Genomic DNA, 25,315 nt, shown 5'->3' with positions numbered 1-25,315 from the left:
AGTATCAAGTGATTCTACAAATTTAATAGATTATAACCACGCCGCCCAAAAGTTAATAAATCACTTAAATGAATTTAAAGATATAAAAAACATGAAGGGGCTCGCTAACAACAACCAACGTTTTGTCACGCATGCGCTCAACAAAAACCCTCCACAACCTGTCGTACCAGTGTTTCTTTAATGTATGGGGTGGTTGAATCACCCCTAACAAAGAAGCAACGGTTTGTGTTACTCATCAAGTACGGGGCGCATGTGCTACAATTATAGGCCCCTCTAAAGGAGCCTTTAAAGGGATCCCCATAGACCCAATACAAGCACTTCTAGGGGGACCATTTAAACCTGCTTGTGTAGCTAGCCAAGCATAGGAGGGCACACAACAATACATCCTCAAAGGACCAATACAAGCACTTCTAAAGGGACCATTTAAACCTGTTTGTGTAGCTAGTCAAGCATAGGAGGGCACATAACAATTCATCCTCAAAGGACCAATACAAGCACTTCTAGTGGGACCATTTAAACATGTTTGTGTAGCTAGCCAAGCATAGGAGGGGGACCATTTAAACCTGTTTGTGTAGCTAGCCAAGCATAGGAGGGCACACAAAAATACATCCTCAAAGGACCAATACAAGCACTTCTAGGGGGACCATTTAAACCTGTTTGTGTAGCTAGCCAAGCATAGGAGGGTACACAACAATACATCCTCAAAGGAGAGTTTGGAGCCACCCCCCAGGATGTGTATTACATCTCTAACTAGTGAAAAGAGATGACACTGGGCTCATTAGTGATGTTTGCATAACAAAGTGAAGGCAAATATCTTACCTGCTCGGAGTCGTGGTCTATGGGATGTATTCAGCTCTTCAAGGGCCCTCTAACACATAGACAACCCTTTCGACCCTATGGCCTATGGGCAAGCCTCATGACTATGTGGCATCCTCTTCTTGAGGTGGGATCAAAGGTGCACAATCACTGAACAATATGGGCCGTACGATTAAGCTGAGGAAAAAAGAAAGTGGGTGGTCGATGATGCCCTTGGGCCTCAATCCCATCACATTCCGCTTGCAAGGCACTTACCCCACTATTAAGCTATCGCGCGTTTGTTGAAATGGTACTGGGAGGATAGAACCAAACGGTAAAAATGTCGAAATGGAGTTCACATGGTGTTCACTTTGCAACGAATGTGTTCACATTATGTTCACTCTGGAATAAGTGTGTTCACATGCTATTTGTAGATTACAAGATGTTCATAGGGAGTTCACATGGTGTTCACCATAAGTTCACTAAACATTCACTTTAATGGAGTTCAGTTGGTGTTCACTTTGTATTACATCTGAGATCGGATGGCAGAGAACCTATCCCGCCATCCCCAACTCTTCATAACCATAGATCCAAGGTGAAAAGTGGGGTGTCAATTAGTCATGAGGATGGGCGAGCCTCAGCACTATCTCATACGGGCATGGACACGAGGGGATCGATGACCACACCTATTTCGGGGAGCGCGGGCATTGTGGGCCGTCGATCTTGCGACAGCGCCCGAATTTACCAATTCACCCGAGTTTACTAAACTGACCCAAATTTACAATGCGACAGGTTCATCATAAACTCATCTCCCAATGCTTTCAACAAGCACGCGCAAGTGTGGTGGTCAAGGTGATTTGCAAAGATGACGTCTCGGGTTCGAATTCGAGGGAGGAGAGAGGGGGGGTGTCCGAATTCACACGTTTTGAGTAGCCGAGCACCTAATTTTCCAATTTTCGAAGAGCGATTGAACGGCCAGATCGCGCCTGATCCCCGAAATGGACGTGGGCCATTGATCTCCTCTTGCCCATGCCGGTGTGAGATAGTGGCAAGCTATTGGACCGCTGTCAATGTCAGCGGAGAGGAAGACGTTATACTATATAGTCCCTCCAGTCTTGAAAGTAGCGGGAAGCTGGAACCTCATTAATCCATAGCCTATTCATTCCCTCCAGCTTACTGCTTCACAGAGACCTGCATCAATGGCGGCTTCGAAGGAGGAGCTCAAAAAAGAGGCTGTCCTGCTGGTTCACAGACAGGGCGCCGACGCTTATTCTGCTATGCAAGCTTTAGTTGGTGGCCGTCCCCTCGCCAACCTTTCTTTCAAAGACCCGCTTCCCCGGCCCTCTTCCCCTGCCCTACAAGCCCTGCGCTCCGTTTCCCTCTCTGAGCTCAAGGTGGGCGAGGTCCACCATGGCTGTGCCCTCTTCGGTACCCTCATTGTCGATGCCTTTGCCATGACTGCCATCGCGACCGTCCTCCAAGATGAGCAAAACCCTTCCTTGGCTGTACGTGTATCTGTCTATAACCATGCTTCGACTTCCCCTTCTTCTGTCCATAAGCTCTACCCTAAGAATACTCGCATCGCCATCAAAGAGCCCTACTTGAAGCGGGCTGCGGATGGCCTCCTTGCTATCCGAGTAGAGAACCCTGCCAATGTGGAGAAGATTGCAGATGGCTATGCATGTCAGGGCAACATGTATGGTGGTGGCGATGGTCCTCTTCAGCTGAAAGAAAAAGGTAACGCGTTCTTTGCTAGCCAAGATTGGAGTAAGGCCATTCAGTATTATGGTGAATGCATCATAAGGATAGTCCAGGAGGGGAAGGAGAAGGGAGAAAATCAGAGCCTTTTGCTGGCTGCTTATTCAAATAGGGCTGAAGCTCGTATGAAGCTTGGTTTGTACGAAGAAGCCTTGATTGATTGTGATGCCGCTTTGTCGATTGATCCTGATCATTTGAAGAGCAAGTACCGAAAAGGGAGAGCTTTGCATGGCATGACGCGCTTCCAAGATGCATCCGCATGTCTGGAAGAGCTTCTCTCTCGTCATCCAGAGCTCTCTGAAATTCGAGCTTTTTTGGACACAATGAAGAGTGCAAATATTGCTTCCGAAATGATCAAAGGGCTCTCCGATTTTGTGTTGAACAGAAAAATCATCCCAAAGTTTTCGGACTATGTAGGCCCTGTTGTGGTCAGGCAGACTGAAGATGGGCGGGGAAGGGGCTTGTTTGCGACTGCAAAAGTGAGGCCCGGTGAGCTTCTTCTTGCTAGCAACGCGCTGGCTTTTGCGGTGCATGATGTGAGAAGATCGCCAGTTCACAATGCTTTTGCGACAGAAAAGATTGCAGAACTAATGCAGGAAGATTTGGTTTCTGAGCTTGTTAAAAAGGGTAAAGATTCTTCGGTTCTTTTGCGTCAAGTCTTCAACCTTGCTTCATCTGGGGATGCCGCAAGCATGGAGGTACCTTCTATGGACACATTCATGAAGAATGCAAGAGCAAGTGAAACTGTGAATGCTCTGGAAGTCGACATTGCTCTCATAATGAAGATTGTGAAGAGCAATGGGTTTAATCAAGAGCCCATGATGTATGACTTCTGCTGTGCTGGAATTTGGTTGCTTCCTTCTTACATCAATCACTCGTGCACTCCCAATGCTGCCAGGTTTCATGTGGGTAAAGGCCTCCTCATTCACGCTGCAACGGAAATTAAAGCCGGCGAAGAGATCACTATGCCGTACTTTAACCCAACATTTCCTCTGGAGTATCGCAAAGCTAGGGCAAAAGCATGGAATTTTGAGTGTATCTGCAAGCGGTGCCAGGTAGAGAAATCTGTCGAAAGTCACCTCCAGGACTTGAATACAAGCTTCTGTTCTCAATTTGAAAAGGGGAAAAGAGAGTATGTTTTGGCCATGAAGAATAATACCGAGTTCAGGAAAAGTGTGAAACTTATGTCTGCTTGCAGAGAGCTCTTCAAACTGTATAAGAAAATCACAAGCAAGATTGCTTCTCTAAGTGTCTTGAGTAGTGTAGAGAAGAAATGGCTGTTAGCAAGCTATTCATCAGCTTTTTTTGCTCAATGGTTTAGAGACTGGGGCGTAGTGGACCCAACCCACTTCAGGGAGTCCTTTGAAACTTCAATCGAGCTCATGGAAGCCTTAAGGGCTTGTGTTCCTGGATGTCCTTGGAATTTTTCCTTTGTTATCAAGCTTTCATGGTTGGTGTACAGCGGCATCTTTTGTCAACCAAAGGTACGGGTAACTTATCTCATCGAACAGGCGGAGAATGAGTGCATTGCGGTTTTTGGAAAGCAGAAACCCGAAGTCATAACACAGCTTATGGAGAGAGATCATGGTGCTATTCCTAGTATATTTGTTTTCTAACAAATACAATGTTCTTTGTATGATATGACACTTTTTGTTAGAAGGTGGTGCATTTCCAAGATTTGGGCTTTCAGCGACAACTACCTATTATGCCCATGCTTGGATGATATGAACACGGGTAAGTTCGCCATCAAGTTACCACACATCAAAATCAACCCTAAAGAAAGGGGGAGAACCCAATTTTGAGGAAATGTAGGCGGTAGGATCAAAACATGTGCATGTGCATATAAGTGCCAACTTTTGCTAAAACAAAAAAGGTCGACTGATTTGGGGACTCTCTCTCTCTCTCTCGCAGGTGTTACAGGCTTATGATCTTTTTGAAGCTCTTGTAGACCTTTTCATGGTCTTATCATGAAAATTTCGATCTCATTGCATGCTTATGATCTTTTTGAAGCTCTTCTAGATCTTTTCATGATCTTATTATCTCATTTCCTACAATTACGGTATGTAGAGTTTGAGGCTTTCATGAATTGATTCAATATGAAACTTGGAATGGCTAGAAGCCTTTTATTGAGCTTCTATGGTCACTTGCATATTTATGGTTTGCTTGGCCCATGCTTTAGTGTTCAAGCAACAACATAGAAATGCGGATAACAAGGATGTGAAATACATTTTTGTTGGTTATAATTCAGAAAGCAACGGCTACAGGGTGTCCCACATGTAGTCAAAGCGTACCTTGATTAGTCAATTTGTATTTTGGGAGGAAGATGCTATGCAACCATTGTTTTGATGTACCAAGATATACACCATACATTGTTGCTTATTTTTATGAGTGGTGGATAATCAAATGTAGTGCATAAAGAGGTGCCTATATCATGGGGGATTCATTGATATTGGCGAGGGGATGGCATCTGCATGTATCATGTTAGGAAAACATAGTCCCTTACGTCCTAGGTTAGTCTCCTATCTACGGAAATTGAAGCGTTAAGCTAATCCCCTACATATAATTTCCATAGTAGTAACATAATCTGCCTGCCTTATACATATAGATAAAATCTTAGATAAAGTATCAAGCAAGGGAGATTATGGATTACAAGAATACACATTGGTTTTCCACAAGGTCATATGTGCGTCTTGTTCCCTTTGCCTTTTGGTACCGTGCTAGATGTATCTCTATATCAGTAGGATGATCAAGAACATCGATAGGTCCTCTTGTCGTCTTCTTAGCGGACCTCAACTTTATCTCATACAAATGACTCTTCCTCAGTACCAACAAGTACATTTAGCCAAATACTTCATCTCATAAAAGTGACTCTTCCTCAGTACCAATTACATTTAGCCATGCCTTTGTTAGTGTTTCCTAGCTTTTATTTCCTCTTACACCTTGAGCTCTCCTTCAAAGACGGGCTCTCAAGTGGAACAACACAATCAGAGTCTATTAAAGACAAGTCCTTGCTTGAAACTTGATCTTTCTTTCGAGTCAGTCCTTGAATAGATTAGAATTTCCATTCAGTTGACTAACAAGAGTACTATTGCATATCCTTTTCCCATGAACTTCTACAAAAGGTGATATTAAGCTCTTTTCTTCTTCATCAACAACGAGTCCAAGACTTGACGTAGCTCACACTTAGCCACAATTATATCATCATCATCATGAATTCTCACTTCATTTATATCATGAAAAATAATTTCTAACTTTCTATAAGTATTTTTCATCTTAAATTGGCCACTTAAGTCTAGGGAAAATAAATGAGAACAAGAAGATTTGATTAAAGTGCTTATAGACTTAGTTAAGTCAAAGGCTTGGGACAAAAGGAAGGAAAACTATAAAAGAGCAAGAATATTTCTATTTAATTATCTTAAATCAAAGGTACAGATCAAGGAAGCATAAATTTATCTTGAGCAACTTTGATCAAAGGTATAGGACCAAAGGATCTAATTAAAGAAATTATAGGAGTTTAAAAATAAAAATTAAATGTGTAAATTTCAAGTAGTCAAGTTTATTCATTAGACTCCAAGTATGAAGTTTGGGTAGCCTTAGGGTAAAATTTAAACTTGCCAAAGATAGTCTATATTACATTTAGTAAGTGTCGAGACCAATTTCGTAGTACCTCCAAAGCACTGTGCTGAGGTTTTTTACATGAGGTGAAGTTCTAAAGCCCAAGGGTGAGTTTAATACTTACCATAGTTTTTTCTAATTTATCAGGTTCTAAATTAGCAAGTGGGCTCTAGTTTGGGTTAGCTTCATAAAGCCTCCAAAGGATATGCAACTCTTTTGCATTCGAGCTAAATTAACAGGTTTTAAATTAGCAAGCGGGCTCTAATTCAGATCAGCTTCATAAAGCCTCCAAAGGATAGTGCAAAGGTCTTGCACTCAAGCTAGCAAAATTAAAGGTGAGTCATTTTTATTAATGCACTCAAGCTAGTAAAATTAAAGGTAAGTCTACCACCATATTTAGAAAGTTGACTCTAGTCCTCTTCCAAATTTGACTAGACCAAATGTCCAAAATAGCTTGCATATGTTTAATGGGTTGATGTCAAGTGTGTGCACATATTCAATTGGAAAATTCATGTCAAAAGGAGGGGAGGGAAATTTATTTCAAGAATAGTAAGGGAAGAGGGAAACATGTGTAAGTTTATGTATATAATTACTTTTAAAGTTTTCACTTCTCATCAGTTCATGTATCTAGTAATCTATTTGAGGATTTTGGCAAGTATGAGAAAGAAAGGGGGTTTGTGGGGATTTTTGTTCACTTATCCTCTCATTTTCTCTCATTATTAAGAGCTCAAGGTGGCTAATTAAGTGTTCTCACGCTCCCTCTCACATGGGAGCTCAAGAGTGGGTTTCCTTGCACAAGATCTTGGTTACAAATGCAAATCCAAGCAAGTGAATATATTAAAGTTCTTCTCCTTTTTCTCTATTATTCTAGCTATGCTAAGAGCTTGCTCATGGAGTAAGCATATAAGAAATTACTATTTCTTTGCTTGAAAATTCTTATCATCACCCTCATCTACCTCCAACGTCGCAATTTTTTCTCCCTGTTGGTGTGTTTAGGGATTGAGAAGGAGGGTTGTGACACCATGGAATCATGAAGCTCATTATCTTCTTCATTTGAGGAAAGCTCCAAAAGATCGCAAGCTATTGTAATCAAAGCTCCCATTCATAGAATTATAACGCAAATTTAGAGGGGGATTGACTTCAAGCAAATTTAGTCCTCAGTAATTTGTCAGTCTTGATTGTGTTATTCTCTTCAAATTAAGTGCATGATTTGATGTTCTTATGTGTGAATGATGCAATAAAATCAACCTTGCACTACCTATGGTTCCCCTCTAAAGAAGCCTCTTAAAGGAATGCTCCCCTTTCATAGTTTAATCCGGTTGTGTTTGCAAGGAATTCTATATTCTTTAACATTGGTATCAGAACTAAGGGTTCTCTTTTCTTGCCTAAGAACAGAGGTCTTTGAGTAATCTATGAAAGGTTGGAGTTTTTCATTAAGTGGAATTGCGATTTGTTATCTAAGCTGGCATGCTTGCTTGGAGGGTACGGGTGACACCAACGAGAACTATGGTCTTGATAATGGATTCTTTTTAGACTTGCATATGGATTAACCATTATCAAGCTATTAGCTGCTCGATAGTAACCAATGACAGCATTGTTAAACCCACTCCACTACTCTTTGCAACAATTAACAATACTCAAAACCATGAGTATAGTTACTTGAGTGCTTATTTTCAAGGGTTAAGAGGAGTAATACCCAAGGTTCTGGAATATATGGCATGTCTGGGTGGAGAGTTGCATGGTCCAATCCCCTTTGTCTTATACTAACACATTTGCATGAAAATTATAATAAAAGCAGATGATATCGGTCTCTAATTAGGCAGCATATCAATCACCGTGTTCTGGTCTTGGACCTGCAGCCTACCATCGTCAAGACCTTGGGTACCATGCATGAAGCTTCAAATTTCCCTATTACCAACATGCCTTTGCAACACGTGATTCTCAGCCCTGCAAGAATGCACCACCCATCATTAAGAGGTCCCTACATAAACTGGAGGTGTTGAGACCCCCTCATTTTCTCTTGACATCATAGCACAAAAGGTAGATATTCTTGCTACTGTGATGGCAAACCCATCCCTTGGTGAAGTTTTCATAGACGTACTCGCCTATAGTTTCCAAAGGTGCTTGCTATCCATTGTCCAAAGAATGCTCATGTTGTCTATTTTCACACATGCTTTTGAGATGCACAGTCATCTGATAATGATGATGGGGCCACATGTAGCAGCCATTGCATGCAAATGTAGTTGTTGTTGTTGCCTCGTTTGCATCGCCCCATCTCCATACAGTGCAATTTTTTGGAGACAAGTGATTTTCCACAAGTGAGCAGTGGAAAGGCCTTACCCTACATCTTAAAGAGCTCATCGTGGAATTAGCTGATGTAGCGAGGATAGATCTAGGGTGTCTCAACCCTCTTATGAACTCGAAGTCTCTCACGGTGTCGTGCCGCGGCACGTGCATAATGTGAAACAAAAATATCTACCTCACTCTCAATGCTTTTGTTATGTGGGACCAAATGCTATGATGTATATATGTGAAAATAGATGCCACGATTGCAATCGTGTATACCTTGCGAGGACAGCGAGGCCCTAGACATGGCACTATGGCATTCCTTTTCACATAAATATATTCCTATTTTGCTTTAGAAATGTACAAATGTCAAGTGTATCGAAGTGGCACGCTCATTTTGCCTAGAAAGTTCAATGCGAGTGATCTCAGCCGAAAATAGCAGGTTTTATGCGCCGACGGAAGAGATGCATCCAGAGTGCTTGGCAAGTGGTAAAATGAGGTCCAATATGAAATTTAAGCCCAATGAGATTTTTCCACAAGTATAGGGATTTTTCCCAGCTCGTTTGGGTTTTTTACGGGCAAAAAGGGCATTTTTGGGCTAGAAATGACAAAAAAAAAAGACCATAAAATGGTAAAAAATGAGCCAAAATTGGTCAAAAATGGCTCAAAATGCCACATCACTCACGGTGTCGTGACTATGAGGAGTGAGGGAACATGTTAGAAGAGGGATATCAGCACTATAAGCTCCTCTGTGAAGGGATACAAAGCCTGCACCTAAGGTATGCTAGTGCAATCCTGTGTTGTTTGAACCATGTATTCGAGGCTATGAGGCCACCAATTAGGGTTTACCCTCTTCAAATACCTACTTGGGAATGAATAATGAAGTTCTAAATCTTTCATGAAATGCCTACGATGGAGAATTGAAGAGTTTCTATAGGGTTTTTATCAGGGCGAAAGAGCACTGCAACTGTGTAATTGGCAGTGAGGCTACACCAAATCATCACACACACAAGAGTTTTGAGTTGATCTTGGTTCTTTTTCAAAGAGAAGCTTTCATGGCTGGATTTTTGTTCTTTTTTAGTGTGTTTTTATCCTCAAATCTTCTATGACTTGCTTGATTTTACTGCGAACTCTCACAGTCAGAGGCCCGATGCTTTCCTAGCCGCACTCCGCACTTCTTGACACAAGTTTGGTGAACTTGACGCAAAGTAGGCTAGGGTGAGGGTTGAAAAGCATCATTGAAGGTTTCAAATTAAAGCTTTAAATCTCTGGAGCAACAAGAGCAACAGGGGGTTCGGTTTGATCCAATCACAATGCAAATGTTTCAACCTTTTGCGGTGTTTATGTAGCAACATCAAGTTGTGGAAAGGAGGGAGCTTTCCTCAACCAAAGCGCTTCAATCTGTGGTGAAGAAAATAGACCAATTCAAAGTTAAAGATGTAACAAAGTATCTTTGTGGATATGTAAAGGAGATGGAGCTTCATCGAGTGCCCGAAGCTGAGATGGTGCAAAGTTTTGAGCTGGCCGGTTCCCGAGATCAGAGAGCATGTAAGGGGAAGTAGAAATGAGCATGGGGCAACTTGGGAAGCATTCAAATTAGCCTTGAAAGAAGATTATTTCATGGAAGACAGAGGACTTTTTTAGAGTGGGTAGTTCGGCCAAAAGAGTGACTTTCACCTACCGAACTGCTAAGGGAATTTGAATGCCGCTATGATCAACTTTCAAGGACTAAGAAGGTTACCCTAAACTCAGAGAAGACGGAGCTATTTTTGCAGGCAGCAGGTAAAGAGATTCAAGAGAAGCTAGAACTACTACTTGAGGACAAAGATGTTGAACAAGGCTTTGGAATGAGGTCGAAGACGCCATTTCACTGCTAGCTAAGCGACAACGACGAAGAGACAAGATGATAGTCAACCCTACTCAAGCCCCAAGTGTTCCCGAGAGTCCCATGAAGCCTGTGATTGTGGTTCCAAAGAGTGATAAATCCATCCTCGATGATATTGTTAAAGGAATGCAAGAGCTAAAGTTAAAGCTTACAAGGCTAGAAGAGAAGGGGCAACCATCAGGTCAATCTACAGTGCAATGACCTCAAAACAGAGAAGGATTTGTAAATAGATGCATATGGTGTGATAGTACCGACCATGGAAGGAGGGATTGTGAAAGTTTCAAAGATGCTTTGACAAAGGAGCTTGTTTTCTTTAAAGATGGCAAAATTCACTTAAGTGAAATAGGTAAGCTCTTGGGGACAAACTTTGATAAAGGTGGGATGAAGAAGCTAGTTGAGGACATGGCTACTAGCCATGCCATCTCAATGGTTGAGGCAGCCACCTATGGGTTGAAGGTGGAGCCTATTAAGCAGAAAGGAGTCAAGGTTGGAGAACAAGCACCTAATGGGATTGGAGAACTATGGCCATGGGCGATAGAATCTTCTATGAAGGGTAAAATGACTAAAGAGGTTTACTGCATTCGGCTAGAAACAGGTTGGAACGACCCTGTAGACTCTTTGTCAGTGCATGCATACATTACCAAATGTCAAGCCAATGAGGCCATTGTTGAAGAGAAACGTAGGCATGAGAATGGGGATGAAGGGCCTTCAAAATGGGCGACGAGGAGTGGGGGTAAAAATGACACAGTGCCTCCTAGATCACCTTCCCCGCAACAAATGCATGTCCCCAAAGTGCCTATGCAAGAAGCTTCTAAAGACAAGAAGAAGGATGCAATGAAATCTAAAGTAAAGGGTCTGGCCTACAAACTCCAATCTGACATAGATGCGGCAACCGATCTCAAAAAGGTTTTGGAAGAGAGGATTTTGAACAGTAAGGTGGAATTTACCTTGGGCAAGGTCCTTGGAATAGCAAAGAGGGAGTTCCATGAAGAGATAATTGATATCATCAAGAGGAAGAGACAGTCTCTTACTGAATCTATCCATGTACATAGTGAAGAAGAGACTTTAAATGCACAAGGAGTATAGGTATATGGCAAGCAAGGTGATGAAACTGTTGTTGGATGCTATAAGTCTAGGGGAGGAGTAAAACAGGTTCACTTCTTGGATGATGAAGATAAATTCGAGACCACTCACAAGAGTTATTTCTCTAAGAGTCATTGGGCAAGAGTGGCTACAGAGACCCTAGTGAAAGTGGGAGACTTAGAAGAGCCATACATTGCACTGATAGATCATGGGTCATAAATTAATCTTATGTCAAAGCGTCTATATCAAAAAGGAAAATGGCCAATTGATATAAATCATGGATGGATGATCCGTGCAGCAAACAACTCATCAGGGGAGCTGTGCGAAGCTTGTCCAAATGTAAAGGTGACTATAGGGGATGTGAAAGATTACCAAACTTTCTTTGTACAAGAGATGTCTGCATACCATGAGAGATGGTTTGTCAAAGCGCAAGACTAGCTAATGGAGCTTAAAGACCTTAGGGTTAGCTGCATTAAAGACCTCCAAAGGTTAGTGCTAAAATCCCTTTGACCTTAAGCAAGCTAGGGATGTACTTGAGGTGGGAACCCGGCCCAAGCTTGATTGCAGTGGGTAGATTGATGTATGCAATGATTGCTACTCGCCCAGACATTGCATTTGCAGTGGGAGTAGTAAGCCGATACATGTCAAACCCAGGCAAGAAACATTGGGAGGCAGTGAAAGGTATCATGAGATACTTAAAACATACAAAGAGTATGTGCATATGCTATGGTAGTCAGGATTTGAGTGTCAGAGGATACACTGACTCAGATTATGCAGGAGACTTGGATAAGAGGAGATCTACATCAGGCTATATCTTTACATTGGCTGGAGGTGCCATATCATGGCGATCTCGATTACAAGATTGTATTACGCAGTCTACTACAGAAGCTGAGTATGTTGTAGCAAATGAGGCATGCAAAGAAGCTATTTGGCTTGGTAGATTGGTAGCAGACTTGGGAATCAAAGTAAATATGCCATAATTATATTGTGATAGTCAAAGTGCTATACAATTGGCAAAGAATCCAGTGTTCCATTTGAAGACTAAGCATATTGATGTGAAATATCGCTTCATTAGGGAAGTACTTGAAGACAAGCAGATACAACTGTTGAAGATCCACACCAAGGACAATCCTGCTGATCTACTCACAAAGGGACTTCCAAGAGAGGGCTTCGTGCATTGTCGTGAGTTATTGGGCATTGGATAGATGGCAGCCATGTAAATCTTTGTACATTTATGTTCATAGATTTAAAGTTACTTAAAGTGCCACATTGGACTTTAAGTGGGAGGTTGTTGGGATTAAAGCCCAAGTGGCCTCTTATACGGATATGGCCGCCCGCCCGCCTAACTCACTTATCACTAACTCTTTGTATATACTCACTTATACTTTTGTGGATAATAAGGTTTTGAGAGATAACCCTTCAAACGAATTCTCTGCGTACTGTGTAAGCTCTCTGTGTATCTGTGTGTGTGTGTGTGTGTGTGTGTGTGTGTGTGTGTGTGTGTGAGTCGATCTACGCTCCGCTCCGCGACTTCAGAAAGCAACTAGGACACTTGTCAAGCTCCTCTTCATGTTGCCCTCATAGTGTTCCTAAAGCCTATTAGTTGGCCTCCCAAGGGGTCCAATGATGATTTAGTTAATCTAACTAATTGTTTTTGCATTTATCAAGTCCTCTCTCTCAAAGGGGTAAGAAGGACACTTGTCCTAATTCTACCCTTGTTGCTTGATATGCACTAGGCATGTGATTGGCCAAGCTTGAGGAGGTCCAATCAAGTGCAAGCAAGTGCTAGAAGAGGGGGACTAGCTTGGGGGTATACTCTCCCACACACACACACACATTGTGTGAGCTGCAAAGTGCAAGAGCTCCATCTCCTTCTCCAAGCTTGTAGAGAAGCTTGGGGGTATACTCTCCCACAGCTCACACACACATTGTGTGAGTTGCAAAGTGCAAGAGCTCCATCTCCTTCTCCAAGCTTGTAGAGAAGTTGAGAATCTAAACCGACACTCTTGGCTATGGAATGCAAATCCAACCAAGAGCCATGCTCCAATGCTTAAGCTTGCCATCTTCTCCATCTTCATTACTATGCTATTATGTATGCTAAGCAAGAAGATTGATGATAAGTGAGGAACTATTTCTTTCTCCTATGAATGTTTCTTCTTCCTCTTCCCTACCCTCATTCCCAGCTAGCTCTCTCCACCTTTGAAGGTGTTTGAGGCCTTGGGACTGAGGCCAGGGATGGTTAATTCTTTCTACAAAGTCTATGTTATGCTCGTGATGCATGAAGCTTTTCTTCTTCATTGCATCACCTAGGTCACAAGGAACACAAAGATTGTATTGTACCAAGTTAGAGTTTATAATACAAAAGCCTATTGGAGGGGGGACCGGCTCCACATAAATCCGGTCCTCAACTATTGTCAAGTTCTATAAACTCTCTCTCTCTCTCTCTCTCTCTCTCTCTCTCTCTCTCTCTCTCTCTCTCTCTCTCTCTCTCTCTCTCTCGCAAAATTATTGTTCATGCCAAGTTAATTAAGTACTATGGTTATGTTTCTACCGCTTTTTAAGTTCACCCTCTATGTTCTCAAAGTAGTCTCACGAAATGCTCACTTTAATTCTCTTAATTCCGCTATTCTCACAGTTCATAGGCCATTTCCATTACATTGGTATCAGAGCTATTGGTTTCTCTTTTCTTGCTTAAGAAGAGAGGTCCTTTAGTTTTCCATGAAAGGTTGGTCCTGTTCATTGCAATAGGGTAAGTGGGACATGTATCTATTATCTTGGTTGAGAAGGACTTAGTTCGAGGTACGCTGTTGGGAACTATAGTCTTAATAATAGAGCCTCTTGGGGCTTGTCTTTGGCTTAACCATTATTGAGCTACGATCAAGCTCAACAAGAACCATAATCAACCGTGCAATGTTAGACCCTTTCCACTAGTCTTTGCAATCAACAGTGTCTAAACCACAAGTGTGGCTGCTTGAGAAACGATTTTCAAAGGTAAAGAAGAGTAGCGACTAAGGTTTTTGAGGGTACCAAAGCACAAAGTAATTCTATACATAAGTATAATTAGCATGGCTGGCAATAACCAAGAGAGTAGAATGAACATTGATAACTTTGATTTTGCACATGAAGGTGCTAATGATGATGCCCCAATGTTTGTTAATTACCTTGTTACTAGGTTGCAACAAGCTATGGGAAACCCTACTTTGCAAGCTAAAGTTACTCAACAACTTCGTGCTTATGGGATTCCCCTTCCTCTCCAAGAGGAGAGAGAGCTTAGGACCCCCAAAAGAAGACTCTCTTCCATAAGAGAGGAGGAATCCAAAGAATGAGAAAGAAGCGAATTCCTGAGTTCCTCTGAAGATGTGGCTCCATGAAGACGGCGGTCTAGACGATCGCCAACTCCTCCCACAAGGAAACGGTCAACCCACAATCCTTCTCCTCGTCACTCTGAAAGGGAAGAGAGGAAACAAAGGAAGAAAAGATTAAGAAAGAGGTCACCCACTTCTTCACCTTCCTCCTCTTCCGATGAAAGCAATAGGTATTCTCCTAGAGAATACAAGAGGGGAGGACATCGCAAATCTTACCCTATATGGCGAAGGTGCCAAAAGATCAAGAAGTTCAAAAACGAAGGAAAGAGTATCTCTTTTCTCACATATGATGGCACCTTTGGTGCTAACAACAAAGTATTGGCCTTCATCCAACAATTTGATGCGGCCTTTCAAGACGAGGGTTTCACGAAGTCCTCCAAGCTACACCATGTAGCTATGCACTTTCAAAAATATGCTCGTCAATGGTGGGCTAGCCTTCGTGGCAATGGTGAAGCCCCAAAGACATGGAAAACTCTACGAGTTTCCATCATGAAGCAATTCCTTGCAAGCGATGCAAAGGACAAAGTGCTTACCGAATGACGGTGTTTGAAGCTTCTTTACATCTCAAAGCTACTGTCTTTCAAAAGATAGACTTCACCGAGCAAAAGCAACAATTATGTATGGGATTACTTGAAGAGATGTCCAAGTACGTCAACTCCCAATGGCCTGGTTCTATCATCAAAGTAATCCACCACACTATGGTTGCTTCGCGCATCAATTTCCCACAAGGGGCGAGAAGGAATGTCAAGCCCATGGAAAGCAAAGACAAAAGTGATGCAAAGGGAAAAACCGATGCCCAAAATTCTTCCGAAGGCAATTCTAACAACAACAATCGGAGAAGAGTTTACAAAGGTAAGAATAAACTCTCTCCTGAAGAGCTTGAAGCTTTTTGCAAGGACCACAAATATTTTGTGGGGAGAGAGGACATGGCTATCATTCTTGTCCCAAGAGAAATGCCTGTAATGAGACTCCTAGAGTTTCCACTATCAAAGCTCCAAAAGAGGATGCTCATTGCAAAGGATCACCTCTCTCCTATGCTTGGGGAAAGGTAAGGAAGCATGATGTGTTCATCTTGTTTGACCCTAGCTCTACTCACAACTTCATATCAACGGAGTTGGCCACCAAGTTGGGCATCAAGCTTTCGAGATGGGAGATATTGTAACTGCCGATACAACTTTCAAGGGACAACAAGCCTCCATTACTCCCTTGATTAGGAAGTTGAGGCTTCATGTCTAAAGCTATATCGACAAAGAAGACTTTTTCATCTATCCTCTCAAATATGACGATGTTATCCTAGGGGCACCATGGTTCACAACCGCATGGCTGCCAACATTAAGTTCCTTGAAAGGAGAATCCACTTCATCTACATGGAAAAGAGGATGTATATAGATGCTAGTGAGTGTGGTCGTACTATACCACTTGTAAATCCTCTTGCTTTTGATAAATCAATGAAAAGATCATTTTTTCCGTAAATGATTTTTGTCAAAGAGTCCCTAAAAGGTCCTAGTGTTCCATCAAATGTAAATCGTAGGAATCAAGAAGAGTTAGAATTGTCTAATTTTCTAAATGGATTTCAAGATGTGTTCATCGATGATATCCCTATAGACTTACCCTCCAAAATGAGGGGATGATGACCATCAAATTGAGCTCCTACCAGGAAGCTCACCACCTAACAAGCCTCCTTGTTGAGTTTCCCAAGCTCAACAAGAGGAGATCATGAGGCAAGTACAATAATTGGTAGACAAAGGGATTGTGAGGCCTAGTTCCTCTCCCCTTTGTTCTCAAGTCCTTTTAGTGCAAAACAAAGATGATACATACCACATGTGTGTGGACTATCAAGCACTAAACCATATCACTATCAAAAACAGATTTTTTGTATCTCGAGTAGAAGATCTATTTGATAAGATACAAGGCTCTACGTACTTCAGTAGGATTGACCTTAAAAGTGGCTATCATCAAGTAAGGATAGTGAATGAAAATATCCTAAAGACCATGTTTTTCCTTTTGGCTTGACTAATGCACCAGCCACATTAAATGGAGAAACTCTTTAGAATCTACCGTAAATTCACTAGAGTGTTCTTTGATGATATCATCATCTACTCCAAGTCCTTGGAGGAACACAAGCAATATCTCTAGGTGATTTTTCACGCATTAAGGGAGAACAAGCTTTTTATCAATCAAAAGAAAAGTGAATTTTTCCTTCAAGAGACTAAATACTTATGTCATATTATCTCTCAAGATCGTATCCGTATGGATCCATCAAAGTTGGAGGTAATAAAAGCATGGCCTATACCAAGGAATCTACATGAGCTAAGAAGCTTTATTGGTATGTGTGCATACTATAGACACTTCATAGTAGAATTATCTCAAATAATAGAACCATTACATGACTTAACAAAGAAGAACGTTAAGTACTCATTGACTGCTAAGAAGCAAAATGCTTTTGACAAGCTCAAAGAGAAGCTTACCTCCCAACCAGTCCTTATGCTTCCGGATCTCAAAGCCATTTGAGGTCCAATGTGATGCTTGTGGTGATTGCCTTGAAGCAGTCTTGCTTCAAGAAGGGCATGCCATAGCATATGAGAGCCGAAGGCTCGATGTCGATGAGCGAGTCTTGGGCATATACAAAAAAGAGCTTTTAGTTGTTCTACATGCCCTAGACACATGGAAGCACTATCTATTGGGGACTCCATTTATTTTGCGAACCAACCACCAAAGTCTTAAGTACTTCATGACGCAAACCAAGCTTTCCGACAAACAAATGAGGTGGGCAAATTTTTCTTTTGCAATTTTATTTTCATATTGCTCACATTGCTGGTAAACACAATCAAGTGGTCGATGCACTTTCACAATGACCAAGAGTTAATGCAGTGTCTATAGCAATTCACAATGATCTATCTTTTATGATAGATGAGTATGCTACTAACCCTGACTTTAAAGACATAATGTCAACCCTTGCTTTGGGGAAGAAAGAGGAACCATTCACCTTGCAAGATGATTATCTTCTCCATGGCAATAAGCTATGTGTTACCCACTCCCTTCGTGAGAAAGTCATGTATGAATCCCATGCTCCTCCCTATGCGGGGCATAGAGGCATTCAACCTACCCTTCAAGGAGTAGAGACGTACTTCTATCGGCCTACCATGAAAGTGGACATACAAGAATATGTTTCAAAATGTGTGGTATATTAAAAAACTAAGTATGATAGAGGGAAGCAACCTAGGTTACTCCAACCATTGCCAATCCCTAATTCACCATGGTAGAGTATATTCATGGATTTTATCTTTGGATTATCCAAGTCTATCCATGGGAATATGGGAATATGGACAATAGTCGACAGGTTTAGCAAGCAAGCACACTTTATTCATGTCAAAAAGACTATTAAGGCACACCAAATGACAACTCTCTTCATATCTCAAATTTTCAAACACCATAGATTACCAACATCCATCGTGTCAGATAGAGATCCTAGAATAACCAATAATCTATGGAAAGGTCTCTTTGAAAATCTAAGTACAAGATTGAATTTCTCTTCGGCCTATCACCCACAAACGGATGGCCAAAGTGAGATAGCCAATCTTATGATACTCGATCTACGAAAGACTTATGTTACAGAAGTAGATCAACGCTCACAATGGAAAAAGTACTTACCCCTTTAGAGTATGCATACATTAATAATGTCCATACTTCTACGGGAAAAGCACCTTTCTAAATCATAGAGGGAAGACCTAAAAGTCCCTTGCTACTTAAAGTACATGGCAAGATCTTCGCTCTACCGATGAGTATAGCTGTGACCTACAAGAATCTTTCCAAAAGATTAAGGAGGCTATATCCATCTCTCAACAAAGGCAAAAAGTTGATGCACGGTGGAAACTCAGAGCCTGAGGCAACTTGAGCCATTTCACTAACATATAATTAATGAAATTGTGCGAAGCACCATCGTCCACTAAGATCCGCACCTTGTGCCCTTGGATGGGCCCATGCATACGCACCAGCTCATGTGGATCAAAGGTCAAATGCCACATGGAAGCCATGGTACAACATTCATACACCACTTTGGCGTGTGTTACCTCCACATTGGAGAAACGAGAGGAGGAATCAAGAGGAAACAACTGCACCATATGCACTACCTACTCTGTTAACCCTCACGCACATTCCTATCACCTAAGACAGACTCCGTATTATTTATTTGGTAGAGTCAGGTATCGGGCTTGTTGGTCCAATAGGAAAAGGGTAAGAGTGATCGTTGATGAGAGGCGCACTCTAACTGGAACATTCAAGGGATTAGTTGGCTAAGCATGGGTGCCCAAGTGTGAATGGGAAGAGCTCATATAAAAGTCAACTAAAACTAAAATTCACTCATTCTCTCATTTGTGCAATTGAAGAGTGCTCTTGCTCCATCTCCATCTTCTTCTTCTTCATCTCCTTGTGTGTGTGTATGCATGAGAGAGAGAGAGAGAGAGAGAGAGAGTGCGATCGAGCATTGCGACGACGGCACGTTGACGGCGAAGCGGTTGAGCACAGCGCAATGGCGGCTCCTTCTTCTTTGCGGCGAGAAATCCTCCACGACAGCAAGCGTAGAGCGGTGAGTGACACACCATCGCCATCTTTGAGCTTACTAGTTTAGGTTAGTTGCATGCTTGGAGTCATTTGTGGCGCGCACACAGTGTATCGGCAAGTCCCTTGCATTGACTCGTGCGATAGACGCGCACATTTTTGGCGCCGTTGCCGGGGAAATGCCATACACTAACCTTGAATGGTACTCTGTGTTTCTTTGTGGTGCAATTTCAATTGTAGGAAAGGTAGAGAAGGAAGGTGTGTGTGTTGAGAAGAAGGAGTTTGTTTTGCTGTTGTGTATTATTTTGTTAATAAGGAATTGAAAGGTACTGTGCTTTCTTTGTTAATAAGGTTTTGAAAGGTACCGTGTTTTCTTTGATAAGGTGTTAGTATTAAGGTTGTAGATCCATAATGTTAGTTTTGTGTAAAGTACAATAAGTAGTTCTGTTAACTAGTGAGTTGCTATAGTAGTGTGTTAGTGTGTAACAATAGCTGTATTAGTGGTAAGTAGGTAGGTTAGGTGTGTGTGTACTCGCGCGCATATCGCGGCCACGGCGACCTTATCCAAAAAGAAAAAAAAAAGTAAAAATTTTAAAGGTAGGACCGGGATCAGGAATATCTCTCAGACCCAAGCCCAAGCTCAGGCCTCAGTCGCCCTTTAAAATTACGTATTTTAGCCTCACACGTAGCTAAAAATCGACCTTTTTGAGGACCAATGGAGCTTCAAGTGACCGAACATTGTGTTGTAAAGCACACTGTGACCCTTTGAGTGATACGCTCGTTTCGAGCTATCACACACTTTAATCAAAAAATTGATCATTAAAAAACTTAAAAAAACATCAAAAAACGAGTGAAAACGGACGTCTAAAAAAGTAAACAGTTAACTTTTGAGGTTATTCACCGACGCTTGTAAGGTGCCAAAGGCACATGCATCTGCGCTCTGGTCGTGTGCTAGAGGCTGAGCAACTAGAGAGAATTTTGACTTACACGAGTTCTCATTATCCACCTACCTTAGGTTCCGGGCCCTCGGGCGGGGACCCAAGGTAGTACAAACCAAGACCCAAACATAGCGGCTAGTGACTCTTCTTCTGACTACGACGTCATGGAGGGTTTCCCAATGCCTAATCCCAATAGCTCAAGCCAAGACATGCATGCCATGGGCCCACGGTCCGGGCCAAGCGTGCTTAGCCACTTGAAGGAAACCTTTAGTAGAGCCACTCGCTCCGAACATGGAGCTAATGATGTAAATGAGGGGGGTGGGAAAGTAAATTCGCCATTCCTGACCAACGTAGACCCTACGCCCTTAGAGAGTGTGCACGTGAATACTTCATTCACTACACTCCCTGACTCTTCAGAGCTATTTCCCTCCGAGGTTATATTACCTGATGGTAGAAGCCTTGCCGAAGTGCAAGAGGTTGAGCGGTATATCCTTGCAGTGAGGGAAAAGGAAATCGAGAGCTTACGCAAGGCGGAGCACCAAAGAGAGTTAAAATCGAAAGCTCCTATGTCAATATCCTTGCTAGGAGAGCAATCAAGTGTTGTTGAATTAGCGACCACTAAGGGCCAACCTCTAGAAAGCAACATTGCATCTAGCTCAAAGGACACCCCTAGCACCTCAAGCCTAGATGGAGCGTTCCTAAATGAGAACTGGGAGTACAAACTACAAATGAAAACTCTAAACGATCTATACACATGTCACACCTATCACGTGGGTTGGTTAGATGTCCTACAATCCACAACGGGTGCTACTAGTCTGGAGGATCAACAACAAAGAGTTTGTGAGGTTATCCATAGGGTCATTGAGTTAGAGAGACAGAACAAGGGGATCCACATGCCTTCGACGGGTCTCATGAGATTCTTGGATATAGGGAAGGCTAAACAACCGACCTTATCGCAAATGGAGACTCCCTCGGTAAGTCCTATGGATTCTCCATATGTTGTTTCGCCAGGGGTCTTAGTGCAATCTGTGCCCACAAGTGATAGCTTTACCTTTCCAAGTCTAGCTCATCTTTCCCTTGATGACACCATGGCTACCATGCCTATCCCAATGATGGGCATGCCAAGAAACACGCCGTGGACCTCATTTGTTAGTAAAGCACCACTACATGGTAGCTCAATGCCTGCAGCAGTACCTACAAGTGTGTACCAATCATATACACCCATGGATCCTCGTACTCATGTAGTTCCTACCCCTCCCTCCCATTGTTTCAACTACCTATGCTCCACAACCACAACACCCAAGTTCTTATTTCCATGGGATGATACCGGCTAGTATTAGCATGTCACATCCGATATCTGCTATGCCTAGGACCACACATATGAAGTTTGGACCGCCACATGGCACAACACCGTCCCAAATGTGGAATCCAAGGGCTTCCTATGCGCCAAGCCCAATGCCAATACCTACTCCACATGTAGTCTCTGGGGCACCTCCACCCACGGTTCCTGCTCACTTAGGTGACTTGGCAACTTTTGCTCAAGCTATTGGTCTATCTATTGCTGAGAATATGCGTAACACGCCGGATAGAGAACCTAGAAGTAAGGCAGTACAAATAGCCAAGCTCACACAAAAGTTTAGTGGAGACGGGGATGTGAGAAAGCATATCAAAGTGTTTGAACAAATATGCGATTCTCTAGGAGAACACAATGACCTGCATAAGAGTAATGCTTCAAGCCTAACCTTAAGTGGGAAGGCAGGGGATTGGTATAGAACCCTAAGGGTGGAAGAAAAAACAATTTACCCTGCTCTTAGGAGATTGTTCTTGAAAGAATACATACAAGAGGGAGTACTTTGGGGTGTAGCCTCTCAGCTCCAGAAAGCCCAACGAGAGGAAGGAGAGTCGGCGAGAGACTTTATTAGTCACTTGAAGCATTTGAATTCTCGTTGTAATCCAAATGAGTGCTTCAATAATAATCAATTGCTTGATAGATTCATTAGGGGATTACGACATGAGGATATCTATAATCGCCTAGTCATTAGGTTTTTGGAATCTGGCACACTTCTGTCAGTTATGAGAATGGGGTTGTAGCTCAAGACTTTTTGGTCATGCCTGTTGGAACTATGGAGGGTAATATAAACCTAGGACTCACGTGGATGATAGCCACCAAATGCACTATTGATTGGGGAATAGGGGGTGTCACAACACAGAAACCAACTCTTAGCCCTGCCACTCAAGCCATAGTTCCTGAGATATTGCCTCTTAAGAAAATAAAACCCACAACATTGCATGTCCAAGAGGCTGAACCATATGTCCCCATAGCCCAACTCTCTAGAGCTTCAACTGATGTAGCTGAAATAAAGCTTAAGACACACAAGACCCATCCCAATATAACAAAGAAAACATACAAGTGGGTCCCTAAAGCTTCTTTAGCGACCATAGCTAGTGCTAAAAGACTGGAGCCTGCTAAGAGACGTCCATCTTGCCCCAAGAAATGTAAAGAAATGTTGCGTTGGATTCCTAAAAAACTATTGGAAGCCCAAGGCTACTATGAAGGAAATGATCAAATCTGGGTGCCAAAACGTAAATTGTGCTCTTACTTATCACCGGGCCCATGTGAGCTAAATCCTGTGGCTCCAAAATGAATTGACAATCGCGGAAAGAAAAAAATCACAGAATGCTACACACCCGCTCCAGAGCTCGTTTGGGTACCGAAGAAAGAACGATTTGTTCCACCTAGCTCAGGAACAGGGAAATCAAATGAAGCTTCTTGCTCTTTGTGTAGTTCCTATACGGAAATAGAAGCTTCGACACAACCTCCACCTACCATTGTACATATCCATACAAGCAAGAAAGAGTTTGCACCTCCCGTTGTAAGTTCACCACCTACACCAATGTTGCAAATAAAATCATGGGAGAGTACCTTATCACCCTTGCAACTAGATGAAACGCATAGGTTCAAAAACTATTGGTTAGCCTTCACCCATAACAACTTGGAACAATTGGTTTCAAAAGGTGACGACATCATCCAAAAGGTATGATCTACCCAAGGAAGGGGGGAGTGTTTGCTAACATCCATCATTCACTTGCTTCCCTCTCAATCTTCCTCCCTGACCTCTCAATCTCCAATCTTAGGGAATGTATATATAAAGCCTTATACTCACAAAAACAAGATAAAAAAAAGTAAAAGAGCAAGAGCCATAACACAAAATCATAAAAACATATTACCCTTGTAATATTTGCACTCTAACCATCATCTATTTGCGTGTACAGATATGGCTAGTACGCTAGAGTCATTCACTCCTGCCTTGGGTGAGAGGTACCCTCGTTAATTTTCACAAATGTTTCACATGGTCTTTCCGATGCTTGTCTGTGAATGGGATTTGGTAGGTACGCTAGCATGTGAGAGGAATTTTGAGGAGTTAGAATGGCTGATATGTCTCTTGGCCACGACTGATCCATACTTAGTAGAGAGTGTATCTCCCATTGCACAAGCCTATCCTTTTGACCAAGATGACTATAGGCGTCTAGTGACCTTCTAAGTAAACATTGGTGCCTCTGATGATGAAGAAGATTTACATGATTATACGGATGGCACATATGGTCTCACGGATGATGACTTTATTTTTCTCGACGACGAGGATAGGGGTTTAGCCTTAGGGTTTTCCCCCAACCTCTACAATATCCTATTCCCTTGACTCTCTAGGGGGAGTGCAAATAATTAGGTTAGGATTCCTTATGTTTTTTAATTGTGTTCAATAAGTGACCTTTTCCAGGATATCCCTAGCCATGGGGTTGCCCTTCTATACTCTCGCATAAGGCATACATGCCATCCATGATATGATACCCATAAGACATAGAAGTTACATGAATCACATTAAATGAACCCATGACCCATCTGCACTTGGAGTATCTCTCTCACAAACCATAAACTCACACACACTCCTACACCTCTAGCTAATGCTATATGCAAGTGGGAGGCCTTATCTCATCACTTACCTCATCATGAAAGCCCAGCTTTGGGCTAGAAAACCACATTGTAGCAAGTTTACTTTCTTAATACATTTCCACTTCATTTACACAAATTATCTCTATGATTGATTAAACTTGATTAGCATTGCATTATGGTCAACACCCATGAATGGCACTAACATTCTTATCACCGATAACATGTGGTATTAGAGCCTCATGATGGCTAAATGAATTACTTAGGATAACTAAATCTCTCATCACTTGATTGAATCATATTTTTTTATCTTTGCATTTAGTTTAATAAAATTTCCTTAATTGAGTTTAGTGATTGGGCATCTACATTGCTTCAATGCTTTGTGTCACTACCCTAAGACAAATTCATGATAGGGATATTAGATTAGTATCGCTTGTTTTAGTTTGTAGCTTTTTTTTTTGGAGCAAGTCGGTCTAGCTTTTCCCTTGAGCAAATTGGCCCAGTCCCTCTTGAAGCCGCATAATCTTCTTTTAATTGAAGAGGCCTTTTTTTTTGAATACCCACAGTCAAACATGCAACGTGGCATTTTTCTATTTCAAGAGCTAGCGCCCATCCCGTCAAGTGGTAAGGTTGTCAAATGCATCGTTGACAATTCCTAAGCATTCAATGGAGCTGCACACTATCCTGCAAGCTGAAACAACGCTCCATGAAGGTGCTCAAAGTCAATTTTCTCTCGGCCGTTCTTTACAAACCTTTGTCAAGTCACAATCATCTTTGGCTCATCTTTGGCTCAAGCTATAACATGTCATGGCTTGCCCTATCCCATCTTGTGAGACCCTACTTGGCTGAAGTCCTCAACCACTCTTGCACACTTAAGCTCCCAACTTAGCTACCCCTCGCACGTTCTCTACTCTACGTAGCTTGTAGCCGACACCCTTTTTCCACAGGAAGACGACAAAAGCAATGCAGCCTTTGCTAGGTAGAAGTTAGAACGTGACGTGGGAAACCTACCTAAGGCTCAACTCCTTCCGCCAGGCTAAAAGCTTGGATCTGGATTGAACCAATGAGAAGTAAGAGTTCGGATTGA

General features: G+C 42.2%; 1 protein-coding gene across 1 annotated transcript; it reads left to right on the top strand.

Annotated features, from left to right (window-relative positions):
• Positions 1-1,887: 1,887 nt before the first annotated feature.
• Positions 1,888-4,670, top strand: LOC147428307 (methyltransferase FGSG_00040-like). Its single transcript, XM_086496693.1, has one exon. It carries the CDS (start codon positions 1,995-1,997, stop codon positions 4,167-4,169), a length of 2,175 nt encoding a protein of 724 aa, XP_086352819.1. The 5' UTR covers positions 1,888-1,994; the 3' UTR covers positions 4,170-4,670.
• The last annotated feature ends 20,645 nt before the right edge of the window (positions 4,671-25,315 follow it).

Source organism: Adiantum capillus-veneris, chromosome 23 (genome assembly GCF_014529385.1).
Source record: "Adiantum capillus-veneris isolate H3 chromosome 23, ASM1452938v2, whole genome shotgun sequence".
NCBI lineage: Eukaryota > Viridiplantae > Streptophyta > Polypodiopsida > Polypodiales > Pteridaceae > Adiantum > Adiantum capillus-veneris.
Note: the sequence above shows the minus strand (reverse complement) of the source record. Positions and strands in the feature narration are given on the sequence as shown.

Bases quoted from the DNA above. Each gene is read 5' to 3' on its own strand.
- LOC147428307 (XM_086496693.1), top strand. From the start codon at position 1,995: ATGGCGGCTTCGAAGGAGGAGCTCAAAAAAGAGGCTGTCCTGCTGGTT.